Source organism: Cladophialophora carrionii, assembly GCF_000365165.1.
Source record: "Cladophialophora carrionii CBS 160.54 unplaced genomic scaffold supercont1.8, whole genome shotgun sequence".
Taxonomy (NCBI): Eukaryota; Fungi; Ascomycota; class Eurotiomycetes; order Chaetothyriales; family Herpotrichiellaceae; genus Cladophialophora; species Cladophialophora carrionii.
Genome location: NW_008481833.1, coordinates 781277 through 795366, shown reverse-complemented (window position 1 = coordinate 795366; position 14090 = coordinate 781277). Strand labels below are relative to the sequence as shown.

Below are 14090 nucleotides of genomic sequence, written 5' to 3'. Positions count from 1 at the left end.
GATCTGCAACCGTGAGAAGTTGCCCAGCAGTCGGTTTTGCTCAGTACATACTCCGTACTCCGTACGAGTGTTGCCTTTGGCTGGCACCAAGCTTTTTCGAATTCCTTGGCTCTTGAAATCCAAAAGACACGAATCCGTTTGCCAGCCAACCGAATTTCAGACCGTTTCCCGCATTTCCTGGCCGTGCCCGATATGCGGGATCCCGGTTGTGCCAGTCCCAGACTATTGCCATTGGGAATCGTGGAAACAGCGATTGCGGTCCAGGTCGCTTGCTGTGGTGTGGTAGTTCTGAGCATGGCTCACCACTTGTACCCAGTAAATTCCGAGCCGCAGTCGCTGGATCCGCTGGTCTCGCCCGCGAAGACTGCAGCACGCCTCAAATACCCCTTTTGGATCTCGTGTGCCATGTTCTGCTGAGATGGTCGGCCAAGCCTCGTGTTCGCGTGGATCCTTGGTCCACGAGATCAACAAGACAATGACAGGGTCTTCCTTCCATACAACACGCACGCGATATCCGACGTGCGACCGCCCAATCCTTTTTGTGACCGCATGCGGCTGTCAGAAATTCATCCCATCTGCATATTGTCCCGCATGGTTCGCGTCACCGCACGATCTTGTGGATCCTTTTCCTCCTTGGAAGCGTCCAGTCCAAGACTATGTGGCAAGCTTGGCTCCTTGGTCTTTCTGTTCGCCATGATCTACCCGTATTTTAGATACTTCGGTCTACGGAACAACGAGGCGTCGAACACTCGTTGACGCCTCGCCATGCACATGGACGCCTTTCGCCCCTTGGAACGTCACAAGCCAGCATAACTGAATTCAAACTCATTGACCCGCACCTTGCCGGTATAGGGCTTGCCATCAATGAAATCCAACAACATGTTGCGAAGACTTGACTGCCTTTTCTCCGGCAGGTATTTGACCACATTGGCAATGCCACTCGCTCGCCAATGGCAGTCCTTGAGATCCAGTCGCTGCAGCGCTCCCTTGGGCACCGCCGGCCCAGCAGCCACAAGGTGAACCTTCACATCGCGATAATTCTGACACATCATCCAGAGCAGATCCGCGACGGCCTGGTCGGGGCCCAAAGCATGCTCGACCAGCAGATCCTCGAGGAAGGCCGCATACGCGCGGATTGCCACGTTCAAGGCCATGGCTTTCGAGACCGTCTTGAGGCCGCCGCTGCTGTCGCCCAGCTCTTCGTATATCGCGCACATGATGCAGACGAAGACCAAAATACACCGCTGCTGGGCCACAAACTCGTCAATGTCGCCATACACGCTCACGCTGCGGCCTGTGGTTTCTCTGAACATGAACTCGCGTAATCTGCTGTCGGCCGGCACGCGGCTCTGCGCTTTGTCCCGTAATGGCAACAGCTGGCGATCCCTCCACATGCGATCGACCTCTCCCAGCAGCGTCTTCAACCATCCTAACCGCTCATTCGCGTCTTCTTTTCCCCACATCCAGCTCGCCTCCGGATCGCGATAGATGCCTTCGAACCAGAGTGCCTGTTCCTCCCTCAGCCGATCGTTCAACCCGTTATCTTGCATGCCGATCTGGCGAATGATATCCCGGCCGGTCCGGAAATGGAGCACCGCCCGTTCGCGGTCTCCGTACCGTTGTTCAAACGTCGCCAGCGAAATGATACTCGTGAGGATCAATTTCAAATCGGCATTCTGGCCCCGCGACACGTTCTCGCGCAGAAGCGTGATCGCCTCGGTCTGGTGCTTCAACGCCGCATACTCGAGCTCGCGCCTCGCTTTCTCGCCGCCCCACTTCTCATTCATGCGCAGCTGATGCAGCGCCGACCGCGCCATCAAGATGTGGAAGTGCGAGAGGCATGCCCCGGCCTGGTACTCCCACGAGCCTTTAATCGAGGGCTTGATCTTCGGGGACAACGCGTACGCCGTCGCCCAGTAGCTGTCTTGGCTGTAGAAATGGAGGAGCTTGTTCGTCGTCGTGTCCACCTCGATCGGGAGCGTGTAGAACGGGTCGACCAGACACGCCGAGATGGGTTTGGGCACGGGATAGGCAAATGCTGAGCTGGAGGGTCGACGCGGCGAGTTTATCAGCTGGCGAGACCGCGACTTCCGAATTTGTGCGGGAGCATATTGTTGTTCGTCCTCGGAGGTGTCGAAGCTGTCGCTTGAGGATTCGGTGCTGGGCGTATCGGCGGTGTAGGGGTTGAAATTGGGCATTTCGCCGGTGACACCTTTTTTTTTAGGCCAACGCTAAATAGCCTGCTAATGAACTACGATCGCTAGCGATGGGTGTCGTGCCTTTGTCTCGACGGGAGCAGATCCGTGACTGCCGTCGGCATGGTCGGGATGATCCGTTGGGAACCGATACCGGGTCCTCGACCACGTTATGTACGTTAAGTTCCGTGTATGGATTGCAGGACAGGAGAAGAGATGAGTACGGTAGCTTTGAAGTTCAAGTTGAAGTCCGCGAAAGAAATGTAGCGTGTACTGTGTGGTGTGCGGGGTGAGGCCGTCCCGGGGCCTCCACGTCCATATGTATACCATGGACAGTGTGAGAAGGCACCGCGGAAGCACGCAGGGGTGGTCACGGCTTGGAGCTTCCATAATCACCCAATCAAGGCGCTGTACGGATTATCGTTGTTTGACAGCGTGTCCTACCCACTAGGGCGTAGTGGAACTTTCTGGTAAACGAACAACTGTCCTGGTTGAGTGGTTGACTGGCTGGCGGGCTGGAGGACAGGCTGAATAGCGCCCAAGCCTCAACGGCCACGGCCACCTAGCAGCTAGTTACCCCACTTGATTTGTTAGCAGCTCAATGAAGTCGTTACTCGTACGGAGTAGCTCGCAGCTAACTACCAGTAATTAACGCGTGCATTGGGCGCATGGTGCCCAACATGGTCCAATATGAGCACCGCCGAGGCTGGACGCTGGACGCCGGGCGCTGCAACGCAGAGGACCTAATTGTTCATCCCTCAATGCGCAGCATGGGCAACCGTGCCCTAAAAAGAGCCGCGGGTCGCCAGATTTGAGCGTGGTCGGCGAAGGGGTGCGGATTATGTGGTAGTAAAGCCCGAATCTGTCTCGATGCAGCACGCTGAGAGTGCCATTGCGGTAGGTGGCATGACGATCGCGCGATCGTCACGCACTAGGAGCCTGGAAGCCTAGGAGTCTGGGAGCCCGTTCGTGGCCTGGCCGCTTGAGGCGTGGGATGGGATGGGATGGGATGCGTGTGGATGCGGAGACGACGGGCGCGAACATCCGAATACTGGGTAGATGATTGAGATGTCCGCAGACTCTCATCGGTCACTGTGGTGGAGATGAGAGGAGGGCCGGTGAAGAGGGGGAGGGGCTGGGAAGGGCGTTCGTGTTCGTACTCGTATCTGCAGAAGCGTTGTCCGTTGTCCACCACGTCAAAGGTCGACACCACTGTGTGCACTGCAATACATCCCACGTAGCTACAGGAAGGACGAGCACAGTGTGACTTGAAGCTACAAAGTACTCGTACTGTATCTGTGACGTCCTCGCTATCACCACTACTGTCCACTGTACCGAGTTCAGCCCACGAGCACATCACATTCCCTAGATACAGCACAAAGTCGACGGGACTGAGGAGGAAGACAGGAAACAGGTTCGATTACAGCTTCGCACACCACTGCCATCCTTCCGTTCGGTCGACATCGACATGGAAGCACGCTGCCAATGCGGACAGATCCGCTTCGTGACGCCCCTCGCCGCGCCTCTCGCGCTGTACATATGCCATTGCACGGAATGTCGCCACCAGTCGTCCTCCACGTACGGCATGACTGCCATCTTTCCGTATTTTGACATTCGGCAGAATGCACCCACTGCCGACGCCATAGGCATGTACAGTCGGGCCAACTCCACAGGGCGCACAGACGGGTATTTTTGCACGAAATGCGGGAGTCGTCTGGTACATGTGTCCATGTCTGCTCAGGACGTTCAGGATGGGGAGAGCCGCGAGGACACGGTCAAGCCAGCGGCCATGTTGAGCGTCAAGGCAGGTTGTCTGGAAGGGTTGAGTAAGGAGATGATGAGGAAGGCCATCCACATTTGGACGAAATCTGCGGTCGTGGACATTCCGGAGGGTGTGGAGCAGTATGAGGAGGAGCCGCCGGGTGGGAGTTTCGCAGAGGAGTGATCGGTCTCTACATATGTAGAGAGTAAGTGAGCAAGATGTTTTGAGTGCTTATCTGGGCGGCTTCACCAGTGTCTTCTCCCGACACCAGGGATGTATACACCGACTCGACCATTCCGATGTTCAGCCGTTGATGAAGGGCGCTCGGCGCATCATTGCAGTTCTGGCGGCGCGTGGGCCAGTTGGGGCGGCTTCTTCGGTTGTTCGTGTGGCGTGGCGGCCCCGTCGGTCAGGTCGGCTTTGAGTTGTTGGCGGGCGCGCTCGCGCTCGGAGACCTCGTATTCTTCTTCATCCTTATCTTTACGGTCACAGCACCAGCAGCACATGAGCATGAACCAGTCTATGGGGTCGAACATTTTGCCCCCGGGGGGGGGGGGGGGGAGGGGGTGGCGGTCACTTTCACCTGACTATCGATGGAGTCCTGAGGATGATGAGAGTGCGGCGGTCAGGGTTATGCAACAGTGAAGATGTTCCACAAGAATTGAAAAGTTGCAGCATTAAATCAAGTGCAGTCCGAGACCAAGCAATGCGTTGAAATAGCTGGGTGGTAGAGAAGAGATCTTGAGGTCTGGTTGTGAAACATCATGTCTGCTGCAAGATCGGGAGGTGGCAGTGCTGTTGATCTCAAGATCAAGGCGCCCGTTTTTCACCAACCCCAGAAGCTGTGTTTCGCTGCTCCCTATTTTTGCGAAAGAGACTTCACACGACGGGGTGATACGTCAGATCTGCAATGGGGTGGTTGTGCGGGCTCGCGAGGAGGCAGTGCCGTGCTGTTACATCCTCCGTTCAAATAGGCGCTGCTCTCAATGTCAGCCTTGCGGTTTCAGCCTCTCGGAGAATTGTGCGGCGCCAGCCGTCTACGCTCTGCAATAGGTTCTCGCCTCGGTTGCGGGTCGTGGTGCGAAGACAGACGCGCTCTCGGCTCGCGTGTCAGCCTCGTGTCGCGAAACGGGGCCGAAGAGGGTCCCAGACACATTCGAGGTTGAGGCTGACTTCAAGGATGTTGACATTAGACATTATGCTACAGTATTCGACTGGTGCGGTCCTACATATTTCTATTGCGTGCTCAGAATGGTCATCATGTACCGAAGAAATTCGCACCCTCCCCTTCATCAGACGTAAATGTAGCAGAATGGCCCGCCCGTGGTCCATAGCGCGTCCTTGTTCTGGATCGTCGGCGCCAGCGACCCCATGGTAATAGGATCAGTCAGCTTTCCAGGAGGGCTGTTGACCGGGTCCAGAGTCGAGGTGCCACCAGCGAAAGCACTCTTCCTGTTTTTCGGATCTTGGTTCTGCCAGATCCACCACGTGCGATCAATCTGTGCGTGGTGCAGGAAGAAAGTCGGCTCGGCTGGCGAAGCGAAGAGGTCACCACCCGGGTCACCTCCAGTGGTGAAGTGACCTGCCGTGTGGACGCCATAGAAGCCACTTCCAAAGTCGCCCTGCATGCGGTTCTGGAAGGAGAGGATGTCATTGTAGTTTGAGATCAGGTCGAACGAGTCAGAGTCCTTGGTCCAGTTTGACGAGACCCACGATGAGATATCTCGGCGGAGGCAGCGGGGGTTATATGCGAGAGGGTCCGGGCTTGAATAGTCGATAATGCCTGGAACATCCAAAGTCGGAGCGACAGGGCCCAGGTTGACAACGTAGTTTGCGAATGGGCCGGTATTGACACAGCCACCCCCTTGCCCAGGAGGAATGGGGTTCAGTCCTGTAGGCAGAGCATTTGTCGGCCCGTGTGGTGCGTACTGCCCATTTCCGGACATGCTAGAGTCGCTGCCGTCGAAGAGAGGCGAGTGAAGAGGGTCGAAGGCATACTTTCCCCAGTTCCAATACGGTTGGTACCCTGTGTAGCCACACTCGTTTCGAAGGGCTTGTTCAAATGCCCATGTAAAGTAGCGATGCCACGCCAAGAAGTTGGCAGTCCCGTGGATGAACAGAGTACTGTTGATATGGACTGCCACAAAGTCATCATATCGAGATCTGGCCCCTGGTGCAAAGCTGGGGTCCTTGGTCGGCTTGGATTGCAAACACAACTCGGCGGCTATGTACGCTTTTCGTTCGTCCTTGGAGAGGGTAGACCACTCTCGGCGGACTGCTGCGTTGAGCAGATTGCAGCCCCCGCTCGGTGGATTCGTGAGCTCATAAAAGGCGAGGTTGACAAGACCTTTCGCGGCCATGATATCCGTCTGGATCGTCGACGCAGGTGACCAGAACGCCGAAGAAGCGGCTGAAACGGAGGCATCCCGTTCGGAAAAGCCATGGTCCGCAGGCGCTGGAGCGGCGTGTGCCGCCGACACGGCCAGTAGGGCTGGCACAAGGAGTTGAAGATGCATGGTTGGAACTGATTCTGAATAAGATCAAAATGAGAAATTAAAGGTCTCTTAAAGAAAACAAGGGAGTGGAAGGTAGATGCCTGAAGCCAGGATCACACCAAAAGATATCGCTGTGTCGCGAAGACGAATTGTTTGACAGGGAAGTGCCACGCTGATCACTGGGATCTTCGGTCGCTTTATAAACCTCCCATCCGCGCCCCCATAACTGCCACGAGGTTGTTATCTAGCCACGTGAGATCCCAGGCAGGAGAGCGAGGTGGATTTGACAGAGCATTAGGGAATCGATAGTCCCTCGAGAGACGCGTGTAGGAGGCATCGCAGACATCTAGCGACTGCCGCAATGTTCGTCAGTAGCCCAAGCGAGCACCTACCGAGATTCGCCGATGAGTCCAGTCAGTTAGCTGGTTAAATAACCGTCCACTCAAGGGGAGCTTAGCTCGACAGTCGTGATGAGATTGGTCGTGTACAGAGACTGCGGTGAAACCATGCAGTGTGATGGAGTCTTCTCATTTTCGAACCGCATGCCGATCATTTCGGTTCTGAGAGCGTATCGGATCGGCTGATTTCGGCATATCTGTTCTCCGTACTCAATAGAATTGGTGAGGTGACAAGCTTTCATGTAACGGTACGCACCCACAATGCGACAAGGGTCGGTCTATGTTCGAAAGCCCTCGAAGCCCAGGATCTGGGGGTTTCAATAGTGCATCCACGCTAGATGTGACTGGAAGGAGGCGGGGAGGCTGAGTTGACGACCTCTAATGTGGATGAAGCTCTGCGCAATGATCAGCTCAGGTTAGAGAGCGACACCAGGAAGGGCAGTTGTTCGTGCTGGTTGCGGTGGTGAGAAAGAGCAGGATGCTTGACGTGATCGGGGAACCGGCGCAGCACTCCACACGATGGCTGCTTAGGCTGAGGGGATTAAATTTAGGCTAGCCTGGAAAAGGGCTAGGGAAGCTTAGAGGCGTTGGCGCCAAAGCCTAATTTTGACCCCAGTCCCCATCACCTTACGTACGGAGTACACAACTCAATTTTTGTCGATTCCTTTGCTCGTTAGTCCGTCCTTTGCCTGTCACTCTGCCCGACTGTGCCTGCTGCGGCATCCATTCCTAATAACGACGACCAAAGCCAGTTTCTTCATCATATCCGAATAGCGCGGACGCCTCTGCGATAAGCTCTGAAATCCAACCATGGTATGAGCATCAAGCGGCTGCATGTGCGAGTCGTCTCAGGGGCCAGCTCTCGGCGTCGTGCATCGAGGGCTGGGGCATCCTTGGCTTCCCTGCATTTCCTTCGTTTGCGAGTCAGGGTTTGTGAAGCTAGGAGTACAAGTCTACAGGTACCCCGGTGCTCTCAGTTCCTGTACTTACTGGGTTACAGCACCTCCAGCCTGGTTTTCCACAATAGATTCCGGCATGATCCTTGTCTAGGAGCAAGACTGCGGGTCCCTTACCCCAGCACCGGCTAAAAGTGCAAATCCTGGTGGTAACGACATGTCCCAATGCAGGTTGTTCACCGAAAAGCACTTCCAATTTCGGCGCCCCCATCGTGCTGGTCCTGCCAAAAGCCTTCTTGTACTGTGTACAGTCTAACGCAGTCTCTCCCGGAGGAAACCGTCGAACACTTTAGCCATGTTGGAAGTCCTGCAATCGGTATTAATCTCATTGAAACAGCCTCGGCTTTGAGGGTCGAAGCATTGGTAGTTACTCTGCAGGCGCTACTCAACACCGGGGTTTGTTATGGCTAGCAGCGCCGAGGCCAGGTTGTCCACGTAGGTAAGCAGTTAAGAATTAGCGCTCAACTAAATGGCAGACGAGGCGCGAAATCCGTACCACCAGCAAAATCTGCGACATGACCTTACCCAAAGCCGCTTGTGGGATCTACCAGCGGGCTTGGAGTAAGGATAATGGACGCTAAGGATCCGTATCCGCTCCTTGTCTGCTAGGAGCTCAGCATTTGTTGAAACTTGTGCAAGAGGGGATGGAGACTCATATCAAGGAAGTTCATAACAGGTAGTTAGGGCCCGGTCATAACAACAATTCGAGACAGCCGACACTGTCGAAGACTCCTTCGCCAATATTTCGCAGCGAACACGGTCGGAGCGTTACAGCTCGCCTGTCACCAGCACTTCCGGATCATGTGAAGTGATTGCGCTTCCCATCAATACCATGGTCATCCCGGAACTCCTTCAGCTTCTTGAACGGCAAACTACTGCTGCACCAGTGCAGTACCAAAATTCAAATAACTCAGGCGCTCTCTTGGCCATACATGGCGCCTTTTGCGGCGCAGCAGTCCTCACAGTTTTACTCAGGCTTTACGTGAGGATATTTATGCTGAAGAGCCTGGGGGCGGACGACTACATCATGCTCGCTGCTGCGGTGAGTTCCTGAACCTACAATTCTGGCGCGATTCAGACTAACAATCACTGAAATCATCCAGATCTGCGAAATTGGCGTCATTACCTGCTTTGTGGGAGAAAGCAAAGCCGGCGCCTTGGGGAGACATCCAGCGCTCGTTAGCCCAGACGATTTTGGCCTCTTTTTACACTGGCGGTTTTTCCACTCGATCATCATCATGATTGGAATCAGTCTGGTCAAGATCTCAATCGCATTCTTCCTGCGCAGATTCGTGCAGGGCAGAATCTACCAACATTTCCTGATGGGTTGCATCGTCTTCCTTGTCGCCTTTACCATCTCCTGTGCGGGAACGTTGATTTTCAACTGCGGCACAAAGGTCGACGCCAATTGGAACCTCGCACTACGCGCGACTGGCCAGGCGAAGTGCTTCAGTAACACTACATTTACCAACATTGGCATCTTCAACAGCAGCGTCAACATTGCGACCGATGTGCTGTTCGCGCTCCTGCCGATCCCGGTCGTGTGGCAGCTCCAGGCAAATCTGCGTACGAAGCTCACCTTGTGTTTCGTTCTGAGCTTGGGAATCTTCGCATGCATCTCGAGTATCATCAAAACAGTCAAGCAGGCACATGCGCTCGAAGATCCGGACTGGACATACCATGATTCGTTCTTCATGTGGAACAATATTGAGTTCAACATTGGAATTCTTGCAGCGTCGTTGCCTACACTACGACCGCTTTTTGCGAAGATCCTAGGCGCAACGGCAAGATTCACTTCGAACAACAGCCGCAACCCCGGCCAGTATTACGATCCTGACGGGCTCGCGTACGGCAAAAGCAAGACCGATAAGCGTTCTGCCCGCAAACCAGCAAGTCAGTACTATCAATTTGGCTCACGGCAGTCGACGGAGCTAGGGGACCTGCGTCGCGGAGCCGGCACAAAACTGGGAGGCTTTACCAGCACGGTGACTGCGGGTGATGACAACAGTGACAAGATCATGTTAGAAGACGAGTTCCACGCCGTCAGCACCGACAGTCAGTGGACTGCAAGACCTGTCCACGGCGCCATCACGAAGACCACAACTGTCCGTGTCTCAGAGTTCTAATGACATGGATGAGACTTACTGCACGATGCCTGGCTTGACCACGAGCAGTTCTTTGTAAGAATTATAGCTGGGAGAACGAGGAGATGAGTTGAACGGCCACGATACGTCTGAACGCGCCCAGAGACAACAGTGAATGAGCGAACCGGGGCAGCGCCTCGATTGTACATACTACAAACACTGTCTAATATCTATGTGCATACGTTATTATCAATATCTATCATTTCATCTACAGGCTAGCTTAAAATCGTCGATCAACTACATACGGCGGTCACGACGCTGAAGGTTCGTCGACAAAGGGTTGGTACCTGAAACAGTGGCTGAGAGCCAACCCGCCGATCATAACGACTTGCCAGGGGATCCCCGGAATGCTCGAGATGACGAGTACAGATACAGCCTGGTGGACCTGCATCCTGAACTGCAACCTTGGCCCGAATTGGTATGCGTACTTTGTAACGCTACAGTCGGTGCACAGCTTTCCCCGGCGATGGTGCGACACAGTCTGTACTTTGTGCGTAACCACGGGGTGTTCAACTGTGCATTCTCAACCCCGGAGCTCGAAACGAATGAGACGAGGTCAGATAAACGGCCGCCCTCGCTTGCGCGGAAGTGAGTTCGTAACAGACTTTCAGTGTCTCTTGGAACCTTCATCTGGCCGAGTCGCGGGATGAGCTTCGCTCGCTCAAAATCGAGACTCCACGGCCGAAAGATTCTCATGGCATTGGGACCCAGTGTTATCGCGGGGGCCGACGACGGCCCACTCCAGCCCCGTGGTCAGCCGTTGCGTGTTCGCCGCCTTCGGGCACGTGTACTCGGTCGCTCACGCCTGATGCGTGTAGGGTCATTTACGCACAGTCCGCAGTAGTTACCTCGTAAGCTTTCCGCTACTGCAGGACCGCATCTGGGGCGGCGCAGTGGTTTCAACGGGCAAAGCGTCGATCGCGTGGGTGCGGCGACCCTTTGCATGGCGTCTTTGCCATGATTAGCCGGCATTGCGGTGTTATTCCTGCAAAGACTTACAAGCACAATAGACTCACATACTCCTTCATTGACGTATCGTACGTCTCCGTCCACGCAGTCAGCAAGTGTATGCTCAGCAGCGCTCGCGGTCTCCCAAGAAAGAATCTGAATTTGAGATCATGCTACGTCGGTCCACAGCAAACAACATGTTCCCGCTGTTGGCTGGACCGTTGAAGATCATTGACTATGTACTATTGCCGCGGATCTCACTGTTATTTACGTCGTGCTATCCATGAGATCGCTCGGTGGATTTATGCCACCCAACTTGATCATTCTTGTGCTGTTCCGGAACAAAGGCTCCTCGTGACCTTCAAGGGCTTGCCGACGGTGGTGCGGAATGCAGGTTGGAAAAGCGGTGTTGGCCGCTACGGTCTCAGAGCTCACTGCTGCTGTCCTTTTCGTGAAGTATCCGCCACAGAAACCGCAGCCTTACGTCTTCCTATAGGGTCCACGTGCGTTTGGGCCTCTTGATGAAGTATCTGCGGGGTTAGTTGTTCAGGAGGGACTTTTGAGAGCTCCGGCAGCACTGTCCACACTCGAACATGCCCCAGCCCGAGTCTGGTCGCGGACCAAGAGAGAACCAAATCACCTATTCACGATCATAAATTGAAGGATGTTGCCAGTGAGTGAGGATTGTGTGATAGAAATTCAATTGTACTCCGCAGCTCTGAAAGAGATCTCGTCTGTTGTCCTTGCAAGGTTGCTCGAAGGTTGTCGCGATGCGGGAGGACAGGGTGACTGTGGAGAATACCGGCGTTGATCAGTGTAGTCCGTGGAGGAACCAGAAAGGACTTTGCCAATAGACAGGTTTCTCTACTGCAAGCAAGCTGCGGGCTCGAACGCACTCTTCGGTTTGCCGGAGCGAGTACTCCGTAGTGTAAACTAATTAAGTGTTGATTGAGAAGGCATGAAGCTCAGTCCCTGAGAGATTCCCGCTAGTCTGCATTCGGGATGGTGCCGAGCACAGTCTTGGCGCGCGGGAGTCGTCGGTGCTCAGTCGCGTTGCGGGGTTGCCAGCTGCTCCTCTACATGACAATGCCTTGACGGGCTCAAGGTCACGACAGTAACAGACACCGGATTCTCGACCTCGTTCAATGGCCAAGCCCACCGCACTTTGATAGCAGTACCTAAGGCACTGCGCCACCAGCAGGTCTGATAAGTGCACAATTTAGGTGCCCAAGACGAGTTCAGTTTCTGTTCCGGGCAAGTGACCCTCCCTTTTACTGAGCGATGATTCTCCCTACCACGGTCTAGCGTCGTCGAACCGGCTGTCCCAATTGCAAGGTCATCTATATTGGCAAGCTGATAGTTGGTAAGATGTGCACGGCGAAGTATCAGCCTGAGCCTGCTCTGCTGGTGAGGTATCAGCTCTGACAAGAGGCATCCGCCCCAAACCCTGAAGCCAGTGACTTCCTCTCAATTCTCGACATCAACGGCGACATCTCTGCTTGACCGCCGAAGATCCAAGTCTTTGGGGGACCGCCCGGTGCCGTGAGGCATGGCGCATGCCACAGTCTGGGCTTTCGGTGCAGAATAATAAGTCAGGTCCAAAGAGCATTGATGATAAACTGAAGCCTAGACCTGCATTGGTCCACCAAAGCAGTGTCGAAGAGCCTGGTTGACCAGACTGTGCACCGACGAGTCTAGATTTCAGATCCGCACCAAGAGACCCTCGAAGGCCGGGACGGTACACGGATCGCTGACGACCCTACTCGACCAAGAGGGATCGCCCAAGCCCAGGCAGCCGAGTCGTGCTCCAGTTCTGGGAAATGTCAATCGCACTTGGCCGCAAATGGGGAATGCCCTCATGGCACATCGGCAAGGGGTCAGGACCTTCTAGAGCCGCCTCACCTGTCTGCGAGCTAAAGTGAGAAGCCGCAACCTACACCCAACGTTCGTGCTGGGATCCATACATTCCGTCCCAGAGTCTTCCGATTTCCATTACCTACTCCCCACACTTGCTGGGCCCTAGCTTGCATCAATGCATCAGACGGAGGCGCGACGATTTGATATTTTCTTCCGAGATTTACGACAGTTCTGAGCCGGACCATGGCAGCCAGCCGTCCTGTAATTCCGGTCAATTCTGTAGGGCACTCGGTATTCAGAAAGACTGTACGCTTGTGAGAGGTATAAGTCAACGCAGGAAGACAACCGCTTCCGTGGCGATGACTGTTGAACATGGTCGACAAGATCTCCAACTTGGTGTGGATTCTGTGACTATCCAGTCAGATGATACCCTATAATCCGGTTTGAACCAATATAGCTATGGCAAATGCTGGATGCTGTACTCCGTACACCTTGCCGTGATCGAAACTTATCCGGCCCTAGTGGGTGCCTGGTCCCCGAAAGGCTGGGGAAAGTACCAGGCACTTGAGACATACCGACATTGAGCCTTTCTGTAGGCGTATGGGGAAACAGTTTACGCGACACCTCCACGACGTTCTCGGCTTGCCTAGCTCAACACCGGGATTCCGGGGACAACACGTGCATCTCCTTTCGGACATGCTTGTGGCTTGCACTACAGTCGGAGTCGCCGTTTTAGGAAAATGAATTTGCAGCTTCGCAGCTCATCCAACTGGTTGTTTGGGAAAGGCGCCAGAGCCGAAGCCGTCCTGCCCCCGCACGTCGGCTACAAACAAATGGCCGACTCCCCAACAACTGGGCACAGGGGCTCCAGCATTGCGGAGAAGACTGCCAGCAGCGATGGGCATGTCGAAAGGATCAATCTCGAGATCTGCAGATCATACGATCAAATCGTGGAGATCCTGGAGCAGCTCGAAACTGCTGCTTTCAGAAGGAATACACGCGAAGTTTGGCCACAGAGCTCGTCTTCACGTACGAGGACAAGCTTTTCGGAAGTGCGTTCCTACCGGCGCTTCCAATGCGAGGTTCCTCGATCACGCAGGCGAAACTCAATCACAGCGAGTGCTTACGACTTTCCTAAGGGACCTTGTAGAATACTCCAGACACTCAAAACTATGCCATTGTTCTGTCACTTCACATTAGGTCGTGTGAGGAGACGGCGGGAATCACCCAGCCGTTGCCCACGGCTAAAAGCTTGACATCTGCATCAACAACGAAGATGGAGATCACCAGTCTGTCTCTGATGAGGCAATGGATCAACGCTCTTGCCCGCCCATC

At 54.6% G+C, this 14090-nt stretch overlaps 5 protein-coding genes across 5 annotated transcripts; 2 read left to right on the top strand and 3 right to left on the bottom strand.

Moving 5' to 3' along the window:
- Positions 1-797: 797 nt before the first annotated feature.
- Positions 798-2198, bottom strand: G647_08947 (uncharacterized protein; the record flags this gene model as incomplete). Its single annotated transcript, XM_008733252.1, has 1 exon — positions 798-2198. The coding sequence occupies one exon, from the start codon at positions 2196-2198 to the stop codon at positions 798-800; it is 1401 nt and encodes a 466-aa protein (XP_008731474.1).
- A 1465-nt stretch (positions 2199-3663) lies between these two features.
- Positions 3664-4140, top strand: G647_08946 (uncharacterized protein; the record flags this gene model as incomplete). The annotated part of the gene is made up of 1 exon (XM_008733251.1): positions 3664-4140. One exon carries the CDS (start codon positions 3664-3666, stop codon positions 4138-4140), a length of 477 nt encoding a protein of 158 aa, XP_008731473.1.
- Positions 4141-4289: 149 nt separating this feature from the next.
- On the bottom strand, positions 4290-4493 carry G647_08945 (uncharacterized protein; the record flags this gene model as incomplete). The annotated part of the gene is made up of 1 exon (XM_008733250.1): positions 4290-4493. The coding sequence occupies one exon, from the start codon at positions 4491-4493 to the stop codon at positions 4290-4292; it is 204 nt and encodes a 67-aa protein (XP_008731472.1).
- Positions 4494-5249: 756 nt separating this feature from the next.
- Positions 5250-6473, bottom strand: G647_08944 (uncharacterized protein; the record flags this gene model as incomplete). The annotated part of the gene is made up of 1 exon (XM_008733249.1): positions 5250-6473. The coding sequence occupies one exon, from the start codon at positions 6471-6473 to the stop codon at positions 5250-5252; it is 1224 nt and encodes a 407-aa protein (XP_008731471.1).
- Positions 6474-8638: 2165 nt separating this feature from the next.
- On the top strand, positions 8639-9932 carry G647_08943 (uncharacterized protein; the record flags this gene model as incomplete). The annotated part of the gene is made up of 2 exons (XM_008733248.1): positions 8639-8848; positions 8910-9932. 2 exons carry the CDS (start codon positions 8639-8641, stop codon positions 9930-9932), a joined length of 1233 nt encoding a protein of 410 aa, XP_008731470.1.
- Positions 9933-14090: the final 4158 nt, after the last annotated feature.